Source organism: Carassius auratus, chromosome 1 (genome assembly GCF_003368295.1).
Source record: "Carassius auratus strain Wakin chromosome 1, ASM336829v1, whole genome shotgun sequence".
Lineage (NCBI taxonomy): Eukaryota > Metazoa > Chordata > Actinopteri > Cypriniformes > Cyprinidae > Carassius > Carassius auratus.
This window is the reverse complement of record NC_039243.1, coordinates 9,375,223-9,387,757: the sequence shown is the minus strand read 5'-3', so window position 1 is coordinate 9,387,757 and position 12,535 is coordinate 9,375,223. Positions and strand designations below refer to the sequence as shown.

At 36.2% G+C, this 12,535-nt stretch overlaps 1 protein-coding gene across 4 annotated transcripts in view; it reads left to right on the top strand.

Annotated features, from left to right (window-relative positions):
* The window catches only part of inpp4b (inositol polyphosphate-4-phosphatase type II B), a 101,399-nt gene that overhangs the window by 52,716 nt on the left and 36,148 nt on the right, over nucleotides 1-12,535 (top strand). For all 4 annotated transcript variants that reach the window (XM_026230246.1, XM_026230220.1, XM_026230237.1 and 1 more), the window contains 2 exons: nucleotides 5,814-5,944; nucleotides 11,261-11,365. In XM_026230246.1, the coding sequence (XP_026086031.1) occupies nucleotides 5,814-5,944; nucleotides 11,261-11,365 (236 nt within the window). The remainder of the gene's footprint in view (nucleotides 1-5,813; nucleotides 5,945-11,260; nucleotides 11,366-12,535) is intronic.

The following is a 12,535-nucleotide window of genomic DNA, read 5'->3' as shown; positions in this document are numbered from 1 at the left end:
ATGATTTCATAATCCCTGTATTTTCGTGGCAAAAAACTCACATATATATTAGCAGAAAGTTGAAAAATGTTGCGTTTACTTCACACAAGTAACACATTGTCCCCCTATTGCCATGGGAACCTTATGGAGTGACTTAATTACGTGACGTGAACATCATCTGCAAACCCCGCAGTGAAACCAGGGTGAAACTTGAAACGCGCAAATCATTCTTATTTCCCAAACAAAAATAGGCGCAAAAGAACGCGTGAAGCAGTTTCCGATTTGTTACATGACAGTGGAGCCAAATTATATTGCGAGAACTTGCGAAAACTGCGGTTTGATGAAATAGAGAAAAAAAGGTGATTCCCCCAACACCCCCTTCTCACTAGGCTACTAACACTGTTGTAGTTTCATTCAGAAGTTGATGCAACTTTACAGTTGTAAGATTGCACTTTTTTGTTACAGAACAGTACCAAAAACTTACAGTTGTAATTATATTAGTAGTATGTAAAATAACTTGCGTTGCAGTAAGAGATTACAACTTAAATATTCTGTGATTTAGTATGCTCGCTTATCATAGGAAGTAATACGAAATTACTCTTTACATTAAGGTAGTAGCCTAGTGAGAAAAAGGTGTTGGGGGAATCACCTTTTTTTCTCTTTTTCATCAAACCGCAGTTTTTGCAAGTTCACGCAAATTCATCGCATAAAATTGCAAAAATATCCCGCATATTCCAAAGCATTTTTTAAGAAAACGTGCCGCATAATCAAGGATTTTTGCCCGCAACAATCAGAAAAAAATCTGCGTTTTTCTGGAGGGACTGATATATATATATAGTTCCAACAATGTGTGCTTTATTTATGTATTTAAAGTATATTTATATTATATAAGCATTTTTTGGTATTTAAGCATTGTATTAAATTGTTCAGATTTTATAATAAATCAACACATATTTATGAGTGTGCTTGTGTAAGTGCATGTGTATTTCATTTTCTACTTTTTTCTTATTTATTAATTTTATTAATTTTTCTAAGTACTATATTTCATATATTAATAATATACTATTGTTCTAATAATTATTACATATATTTATTGCATTAATCTTTTTAAAATAATAAAGTGTAGTATTTTGTTATTTTTACACTGGGAAAAAAACATTTTTTATAGTGCTGCAATGCAAAATGTGAAAAACAATTGTTATGATTTTTTTAAAGTGAAATTTCTGATTAGAAAAAGTATTTATTTTATTAGGCAATCATTTTTAATGTGATATTTCTTTGAATTGCAATTTAATAAATTCCACTTACCAATTCAGTTCAGATATCTCACTTTTTAAACTGAATGGAGTCAGTTCTGATATTCAGGTCTTTGCACTAAAGGCTAGACGGAGACTTTGACAACTGTAAACCGGTTTCATCATGCTGAACAATCTCACAGCTTAATTTGCTCTTTGTTTCCAGCTCTCGCTCTTTCCCCAGAGTTTTTGGTTTTATGTTCATGCAAAACACTTCTCAGCATGCACCATTATCAGCGGCAGCTTCCCCAAAGTCGACAGGTATTAGCATAGGCTTGTTTTCATCTACGCCAAATCATTGTACGCCGGTCCAGGCCGTGTGTGTATTTGTCCATTGTAGAATCGGAGATCATTAACTCGGCGAGACACACATTCCCAGACTGGAGCTCCCATAGATCAGACCCTGCTAAGCAATTATCATCATGTGTGCATTATTCAGCGAGGCTATTTGGCCTCAACACCTGCTCTCCTGCTACAGACAGGTAACTCAAGCAGCCATTTCTATCCCTAGACATCTAATTAACGGCCCGGCTGCCGTGTTCACCAACCCATTTCAGCTGCTTTTGTTGGCTTTGGTTTAACCACAATTGCATACGATTCAAAGAAAAAAAAGATGTCATGACTCAACGTGTTTAGAAAGGGAAGGAGTCGAATGCAATACGATGCTGATGCTTTGTCATGAGTGGTGTTTGCTAAGCATCACTGTTACTGTCGTGACCCGGCAAAACTCACATCATCTTCAGCAGTTGTCAAACGCTTGGGCTTGTTTATTGTGAATGAGACCTTTTGTCTACGTTTGTGTGTTCATTTGCGCTTTCATTGGACTGAAGTCAATGGAAATTCAGTGTCCTTCAGAAGTCAACATGACATCTAAACTCAACATATTTTCATGCATAAAGCACATTCCTGCTCTTATTTATTTTGCACGATTCATCATTGCAACTCATTCAAAAAAAAAAAAATCAGAATTTTCACGTCTTCGTATTTATCCAAAACAAACTCTTCACCTCTGACTTTCCTATTTTATTTTATTTTATCTTTTTTTTATTCGATTTTCTATTTTTGCAACCCATGTCCTTTTTCTTCACTAAGTATCTGTTTAACTTGAAATGACATGCGATTATGAAAGTTAAATGGTTTTAAATGCCATCATGTTGAGCAAGGGGGCAAGTTTAAAGAAGTTAGGTACGGTTAGCCCCCTGCTGGACAATAACGTGACTAAACCATTTTAGGAACAAAAATCATATTTCTCCATGCGGTTTTGGGATGTGTTTTTTGAAAATAAAATAGCGAATTATATTACAAAGGATGTTTCGCCAGTGTTTGAAATGTGTATTTTTGTTAATTTTTTTTGTAAGAAAAATGATTGGATTGATGCAAATGCCCAATAATATAAATTTAGTTATTTAATTATTTGCTTAAATTACCTTATTTTATCCCTGCCTGTAGTCTTTGAAGAAATAAATTATAAATTATTAAATTTTATTCAATGATGCTAATGTCAATAATTTTTTTTTTACTATTTTGATTTATTTTTTGCTTTAAATTGCCTTATTTTTTTTCCCTATCTGCTGTCTTTGAAGAAATAAATTAGCAAGTATTAAATTTTATTGTATGATGCAAGTGCCCAATATGCACTAGTTTTGCATTACCATTTTATTTATTTATTTTATTTTTTACATAAAATAGTTTTTTTTTTCTCCACGTCTGCTGTCTTTGACGTCTCTGTTGAGGATCATGTGTTCCTGTGATACCATCAGCCAGTCTGTGATATCATGATGTCATTTCCTGGGGCTACAGAGTGATTAGTCACATGACTTGTACATGTAAAAGATGCATCATGCAGGTCATGAACATCCAGAGGGGATGAGAAACTGTCACTGAGATGAATACCAGTGCTAACAGATAACTCATTCCCCGTGCTTTATATAGATGTTTGGTTGCAGTCATAATGTTAGCTGACTCCGTTCTTCTTCTTATTCATATTTTAATGTTGACAGCCTGTACACACAGGTTTCAGTAGTAGTAACTCGGACAGAAAGAGTGAGCAGTGTGGACAGTTTTGTCTCACAACTGGTCATTAAACTTTCGTGTTTTCCGATGTATTTGTGTTGACTAATTCTGAGGTCAGTGCATTTTGTCGTTTCTTCTTCAGTGTATTACTGAATTCAGATGTTGTTAATTACTGTTCCCGTCACATTTCTGGAATTGACGGCAGACACCAAGCCGCCGGTGATTTAAAGTGAACGGCGGCTGTAACGCAGCATGAAATGAGTGGCTTCTTCCTCGACATCTAGACATGATTCCAGCGCTCTCATCTCTCGTCTACCAAACGATTGTTTTTTTACTCCAATAGCCCTCTTAGATCTGTTGTTTCAGCTCTGCTCTTCATCACTGTGTCTTTCTTCCACCCCAAACCCCAAAAAAATATGAAAGAAGTTTCCTCCTCTTCCTCTCTGCATGCCTTCTTTCGGCTACAAATCTCTCTTTTATTAATGCCGCCGCTCCACCCAAAGCACATTCTGATAAAGCCACATTACAATTCAAGTCGGAGCTTTAGAACAAAACAAGATGGGAGATACGATGCTTTTTTTTTAAGTGGTCCGCCAACTTCGGCACAAGATCTTCTCAAACTTTTAACAGCTCTGACTTGGCATGAAGTAATAACAATTTCTTCTTGTCTATTTCCCTTAGATAACCATTGTTTGACAATGAAAACAAGACCAGAATAGATCATTCTGAAAGCCTCTGTGTCTTCTGAAAAGAGACTGACTGGAGGCTGAAACAGAAATCTTTAAATAGCCTGTGGTCATCTGTACAGTACCTGTAATAGCTGCATGTCCTGTTCAACCTTATTTCAGCACATCTTTGAAAACATCTTAGTCCACATGCACTTCAGACATCTTAAAAAGAAAGTTAAACCGAAAAAATGTCTTTTCAAACATGTATGATTTTTTTTCTTCTTCTGTGGAACATAAAATAAGATTGTTGTTTGTTTGTTTGTTTGTTGAAATGAAATGAAAGTCAGTGGGGTCCAATTTTGTGGTTTTGGACCCCATTGACATTCTTCACTATCCTCACTGTAATTCCTTTTTTTTTTTTTTTTTTTTTTATCTGTAAAAATGTATTTAGTCCCTGCATATTCAAGGTTCAAGAAAACGTACTGTGACATTCAGAACTTGAAACTCAAAACTTCAGCAAAATACTTTTTGATGTCAGAAATGTTAAAATTGTGTTGAAGCTTATTTTTAACAGTATCCCAGATCGTTTCAGTCTGATCTTAACAGTTTGAAGGGCACATTGACAAGCATGTGGTGTTTGATGAATCTATCCCAGCGTAATGCAGGTTTAAGGCAGCAGATATTTTGTTCTTGAAGGATGGAGTGATTAAAACTAAATCAGATCTGACGGTGAAACCGCAGATCATGAGTTAGTGCACCAAAGCACTTACTTTACATGAACGACTAAAGTCACGACAGCAAAAAATTTCAGAGTGTAAAATATGCCAGTAATTCAGATCTTCTTGCTTGCATTGAAGCTCAAGATGCTGAAGTCCTGCTTTCATTACAGCAAAAATTAGCATTGTTAATGAGTGGAAGTTCGCTGGTGCTCTCAGACTTCAGCAGAGTAAAGTAAAGTTTGAAGACAGACTTGTCTGAAAGTTTAAAATAGCTTGAAAAGTTTGAATTGTGAAGCTTTTTACTAAGAGAAGTCAGAGAAGGTCAGTGTTGCTAATATGTCTTAGCACATTGCTATTATGTTTTAACAAGTTGCTAGCATACTTCCAGCATGTTTTAACAGGTCCTTAGCTAGTTTTAGCACATTGCAAACATGTTTTGCAAAGTTCTAGCATGTTTTAGCAAGTTGTGAACGTGTTACTAGCATTTTAACACATTACAAGCATATTTAAACTTTGTTAACATGTTTCTGGTATGTTTTAATGTGTTTCTTACATATGCTAACATGTCTTTTTCCATGTGGCTAGCAAGTTTCTAGCATTGTTAGCATGTTTCTAGTTTGTTTTAACAATGCTAACATGTTTTTGCATGTGGTTAGTACATTTCTAGCATGTTCCTAGTATGTTTCAACATGTTTTAGCAAGTCTTTAACATGTTAAGCATGTTTTAGCATGGCATTGCTTATGTGTTCAGGGTTAGTAGGCCTACATAATTAACATTTGCAGAACATGTTTTAGCATGTTGCTAAGACTGATGTTAAAACATGCTTAACATATTGTGAGCATTTAAAAAAATTTCCCTGCATGTTTTAACATGTTTTAGCCGGTTGTTATTAGCATGTTTAACATGTGGTTAACATGTTTTGGTATGTTTGTAGAATATTTTAGCATGCTTATTTTGTGTGTTGGAGGCTCGTTGTTGTGATTAAATACTTAAATACTCTGAAGCAGACTCTTTTCTGCGTGAAAGTTTTCAGACCCTCAATGAAAGACTGTGCGAATTTGGGCCTGTCTTGGTCCAATATGAGAATTTTGTAAGTCAAGGCAACATAATGAGGGTTATTTTATGTTGTGTCCTACAGGATACAAGAGCTGAAAGATCTAGGAGAGCTCTCTCCACACTGGGACAACCTCCGGAAGGACGTGATCTCTCGCTATGACCAGATCATCAAAGAATACCAGGACACGCTGGCGGAGCTGGAGAAACTTACTGGTAAAGGCTTCAGATGCAATGACGCATTATCTCTCTCACACACGCACTTCACCCTTTTCATTTTGTATGCATGAGACTTTATCCAGTGCAAACAGTTTCCACAATTAGCATGACATCACACACAGTTGATCTGCAGTGTTGTAAAAGCATGACTTATTTTTTGCCCGGCTGCATTCATGCAGAATTTCTTCGTTCATCAAACTTTCATATGCAGCTCACAGTTAGCTGTCACATTCAATGTGACTTTATACTCGCATGGTTGCACGTTGTAGAGGAACAAGCAGAGCATGCACTTTTAAAGCTGCCTCTATTGCATAAAGCTTGTTTACAGTAAATACATATTTGTCGCTTTCAATAATAAGATGTACTGTAGCATTGCAATTGCATGCGTTGCCTGAAAACAAAACTTGGATTGACTAAAATATGGGGAAAAAAGTGCCAATTTTATACTTCTGTTTAGAAGCACATAAGCCAAAATGACAAATAAGACATTGCCGCAATGCATTTTGATTGCAGTGCACATTGATACTGTCATGCAGTATATCCTGTCATCTCACCCCGCTCTAGTATGATCCATATTGTTGGAGGAAAAATAAAAAAAGGCAGTATTTGTCAGCTAGTCAGTGATGATCTTGCCCTTCTAATCAGCCGTGATTCAGTTCAGGAAACAAGTCTTAAAGGGGAAGTGTATTTTTGCTTTAAGGTGCTATAATATTGTTAAAACTCAACAGTAAAAAGGTCCATTGTTTTTCGTCGATAGGGTAGCCGTCGTGTCTGTGTATGTTCTCCTGTCCTCTGGGATGTTGTCATAATCCACTCACTGCAGTGCCACTGCAGACTATTAATTATTGATATCTAATCTTATCACAAGGATGGCAACCTGTGGCTCAAGACGGTGTTTGTTTTCAGCCAGTGTTTCTGGAAAGGGCAGATCCGTTCTCCTGCTGCCCTCTTCACCTCAGGGCAGGCATTGCAGTCGTTTGGCTATGGTCCAAAAAACAAAACAAAAGACAAGCTCTGTGGTGTTTTTTCCCCCTTTCGATTAATTCATTTTTAATTAGACAAGCTGACGTGAGGTACTTCAGAGTGTGTTAACTAATGAATTAATCATTTTGTGTTAGCATTGTTTGCAGCCGGTGGAATTAGAGGCACTGGGAGCTAATCCTGTTGTTTGTTAGTCCTCCAGCGGGATTGTGTGGGTGGAGAAGCCCACATCCTCACCCGCCCCGGCACGGCACGGAGAGCGAAGTAAGACAAATCCAAGCAAAGACTCCACTGAACCACGGAATAAGTGAAGGATAATTAAAATAAGTGAGGAAGCTTCCTGGACTTGTCTCTAAAGCTGTTTGCTTTTCTTCAGCATTGACTCGTCCTCGTGTTACTGAAACTTGAACAAAATACAACTACAACATAAAACTACCATAAAACATCACATGAAATTGTATAAAAAAAATAGATACTTTTATTCAGCAAGGATGCATTAAATTGGTCAAAAGTGACAGTAAAGACATTTATATGTTTGTTACAAAAAAGTAAAAAAAAAAAAACAAATCATACTTTCTGTTGATCATATAATCCTGAATAAAATGTCTTGTTGTTTCCAGAACAATGGACAAGCAGTGCAACTGATTATTATCAGCATTGATAATAATCAGAAATATTTCCTGAGCAGCAAATCAGCGTATTAGAAAGATTTCTGAATCTGAAGACTGGCGTAATGATGCTGAGAATACAGCTGCGCATCACAGGAATAAATTATTTTAATATATATATTCAAATATATATATATATTTTTGTATTTTTGATCAAATAAAAGCAGCCTTGGTGCGCAGAACAAGTTTCTTTCAAAAACATTACAAAAAGTCGAACTGACCTCAAACTTTTGAACAGTGACGCATTAAGCAGTTTTATGGGATGATAAAAGCTTTCATTAAAGCGTTGATTCAGAAGTGGCACATTTGGTAGGTTTGATGTTATTAATGCTCTATTTGGACACTTATTGAAGACAATCTGCTAAACATCTCCTTTTGTGTGCCATGGCAGAAAATGACTCAAAAGGGTTTTTTAACAACATCAGGGTAAGAGTTAATTGACAGAAATCACTTTTTTAGCAAGACTATTTGGCTCTAGATCTTATGTAAGCATAAAAACAGTTTATTAAGCCTCAGACGCTGATAAACATTGCAAAACCACAGATATACGAGCCAGCAGGCCGCAGACACCACAGCCTACTCCTCCTGCTGTTGCCCAGGGACTTCAGTGCCTGTTTGACGGGAGGGAAACCCTGAAAACACTCGGCACAAGAGACCTACAGCGAAGCCGAATCAGTTCAGTGCTTCTGTGCCAATAGCTAGCTGTGCCTTCTAGGCTCTATGGCGGGCCCGGGACTTTTTCCTCAGTATTTCTGAGAAAGGCGTTTAATGGAAGCAGAGTAACATGCAACGATGCTCCAGATCGCATTGAACTCTCATCATTATGCACTTCTGTAGCCGAGAAGGAGATCTTATGAGAGAAAAACTGTCAGAGGGACAGAAATAATGAGACTGCTGGCTTTTTTATGGAAAAGAGACAAAGTGCGTTTGTGTTTGCGTAGCTGACAAATAGACATGATCCCTTTTTTCAAGGTAGTTCCTTGCTGCGTTTCTTTTCCACTACTTTTAATCACTTTTTGCCTCGACTAGTTCTTTAGTCCTGCAGTGTGACAGATTATTTTAAAGGTTTACGGGCTCACACCGCAGGATATTTTAGTCAATATACTGCATCCACACTAATCAATAAAGTGTTTACTTATTATATTTAATAATGCTGAAGATCCCTATTTTTTATAATGTGGAGGTGTTGCACTGAATAAATTAACATGGAAGTTGCTAAATAATTAAACCAAAGTTTTAAAAAGTAATAATAATAATAATAATAAAATGAGTGGAAGGTAAAACTCAAAGTACTTCCAGGCTTGAGAACCACTGTGTCTTAATTGCTATATTTTACTGAATTTAAAGTCATTTCAAAGCCAAAAACATTTATTTTTACACAGAAAACACACAGTTTGATATACACTGACTTTAAATAATTGTTTGATGATAACGGTTTAAATTAGTATAATAATAATATAATAACTGATGCTTTTAGCCCCACCCCGTCTCCCGTATTTTGTCATCCAAATGTTGACCGTTGGTATGTTTTAGTCGTAGTGTCCACTGTTTGCTGGGGTTTCCCTGGGCAGGTTTGGTGTGTGATGAGGTTAATTCCTCCTCCACGCCTGGCTGGGCCCGTGTCCCAGGAGAGAGCACATCTGTCTGACTGACAGCGCTGTCACACGGAGCACAAAGTAACACTAAACTATCCAGAAGTGCTCAGCATGAGTGACGCTTAAAGATGCACTCAGTCATTCTGTTCTTATTCAAAACTTTTACCTACAGACTGAGGAGTATATTTTTTACAAATATACATACCAAGTCTATTTTGTTTTAGAGCAATGCTTATCTAGATCCTAATTACACACTAACTTGGGTTCATGCAGTATTTTTTTGGCCCCAATGTTTTTCTGTGCCCATGAGTGCTGTTTCTAACCCACCTGACTTATTGCTGTGAATTTATGTTTCAGCCTGTCAGAGTCAAACTTATAGCAGTGACACAAATATTTAAAGGTCATGTTTCAGTGTGGACGCCGCTTTTTATTTCTATACTTTCCTCATCCTCGGTATGTTTTGATATTAATAAAAAGGGCATTTTGTGGAGGGCTCGGCAGGTCTGATCTATATTTGAGTGATATTGAGCAGTACCTGAGCGGTGTATCCTGATGTTCGCTGGGCTGTGGTGGGGCTGCATAACCTTTCATTAATGTTTCTATGCTTTTTAAAGCACAGAGCCTTTGAGTCTGATCAGCTGTACTATCACAGCACTTCATCAAAAGAGTTCACTTCTGCTTTCGGTGTGGATTGAGAATTTGATATTTTGTTTAAAAACAAAAACAAGCAAACAATTAAATTAATCAAGGAATATTGATATGGAAACAATGTCACAATGCAAAAAAAAGAGAAGATATCTGGTGTCATGCAATAGAATAGTATTATCAAAGTCACTTTTTTTCATTGTGATTTATTTAATTGTTTGTTTGTTTTTTTATTTTTAAATTGTAAAGTGTTTATAAACATTTCCGTTCACCATGGAGAATAATAATATGAATTTTGCGGGGTGAAATATACTTAATTATTGATTATGTTTTAGATCAAGTGAAAACAAAACTTTTATCAAAATAGTCTATTGAGATCATGGATTTTTCTGTAATGGCATTATTTTACTTTTTAAAGTATTAATGCGAAGTAGTTTTGTCATGCACTATAGACATTTTTGTATTTTTTATGTATAATAGAATAATAATATCAAGTTTTACTTTTATTTATGTATTGTTAGTTACTGAGAATTGAGAATAGTAATATAACAATATGAATTTTGAGTGGAAAATATACTTAATTATCTTTCAAAAAAACATGCAAAGTGCGATATTTATTTTTGTAACTTTCTTTTATGTTATGAACCCAGTGTTATTTAGCGTATCATTTGTTGTGAGTTAATTTCTATTATTTCTTTGTCTGCTGACAACACAACTGGTCGGATAATTAGTTACTTTTGAAAAGAGCGCTGATAACATTTCAACGAGTCTTTGTTGGCTATATTCGTGCATATATTACACTGAAGCGATCAAAACTGGGCGATATTTGCTTCACCATAGGGGCTTACAGTATCCGTTTCTGAAGATTTTAATTGGGTTGTTTTTGAACAAGGCAGGTGGTGCTTAATTTGAGCAAAACCCTGTTCTTAGTAGATTTGAGAAGAAATGAGCTGGTTTTTGGGAGAGGGATATGTGTAATCAGATCGCGGTGTTTATATGCAGCCCTGAGCGGTCATTGCTACAGAACGAGTCACTCAAGGTCATCCATGATTTCTTTCATCCTTTATGAAAGACATTACCTTCACACGTTTAAATCTAAGGCCTTGCGTGAAGGCTCTTTGTTTTGGCTGTCACCTTCAATTGATGTTTAATTGCCTTCTTTTTATTCATTTAATCAAGTCTTTAATCAAGTCGTGGCTTTACACTCGAATGCATTCAGACTGGCTGCTATAATGCTTTGCAACCAACACATTCAAGTCAGAATAATAGTAAAGCGTTGTATTTGCATGAGGCTGTAATTCAATAGCAGTAGATGGCAGAGCCCCCGCTGTGTGTTTGTGTGTGTGTGTGTGTGTGTTTGTTTTCTTGAACGAGGACTAAAGCTGATTACATATAAACACTTGGCTTCTGGTAATCTTTCCCAGGCCCGTTGTTCAAGCCCAGCTGCAGCAAAGGCCAGAAATATCTGGAGTTCATTCCCATCAACCTGCACACACAGAGAATGCAGGTGACGTGTCCAAGGAAAACAGGTGCGTCTCATGTGCGTTCTTATTCCCTCTGTTTACAATCTCTAGCTGGGTTTGGAATTGAATACTAGCGAACTGACTACTGTGTGCATAGAAATAAAACAACATGTGAAGTAAACATATCATGAATGCCTTATTCCATACATATACATATATATATACATATATATACATAATACATATTTTAAACAGTAAAATGCTACTTTTGTTATACAAATTTATTTCAGAGAGCTATCTAATGAGCTTATATGATAAGCTAAATATAATTTATCATGACACAATTTCATTGTTTTTGTAGTTTCACTTTAGTTTATGAATCTGAACCCAGCTCATGTATTTATTTAGTTGTTATTTATTTAGTTATTTATTTTATTTTTTATTATATTTCATATTTCTCAAAGATAATTAGTTCAGTTTGACACCCCTTAAGAGCGCTGATAACATTTCAAAGTGCCTTGCTTTTCTACATTTGCATGCAGTATATTACATGCATGCAGGGATCAAAGAAATTCTGTGTATATATTATATGTTGTGTGTATGAATTGTTAAATGCAGGTATGCAATGCCTACTGTGTGCATTACTATATACTGCAGTACTAGTTTAAAGGATTGTGATTCTGCACAGCATCTCTCTTTCACCCTTCTCTGGGTCTCTTTCTCTCTCTGAGTGTAGCATGTGTCTGGCTGTTTATTTTGGTGTGGGAAGCAGTGCATGGTGGTCTCAAAGATCAGTCCAGCACCCTATTAGAAAGCAGCTCGGTTTCACACATGCGTCCCGGTGGCAGGTGGCGCTGCAGTCAGTGAGGGGTCAGCAGGGAGATGCTGACAGGTGCAGACGTGCACTGAGACAGCTAAATGAGGAAATGACAGCACAACAGGATTGGACGAGATGAATGCCAGAATAACAGGCTCACAGCAATTTTTATAAATCTCTTCTGCTCACCAAGGCTGCATTTAATTGCAGTTGAAATATTGTGAAATATTATTACAATTTCAAAAAACTGTTTTCTATGTGAATATATGTTAAAATGTAATTTATTTATAGGATCAAAGCTGTATTTTCAGCATCATTTCTCCAGTCTTCAGTGTCACACGATCCTTCAGAAATCATTCTAATATACTGATCTGATGCTTAAGAAATATTGATTTTAAATGTTGAATGGCTATTCTGCT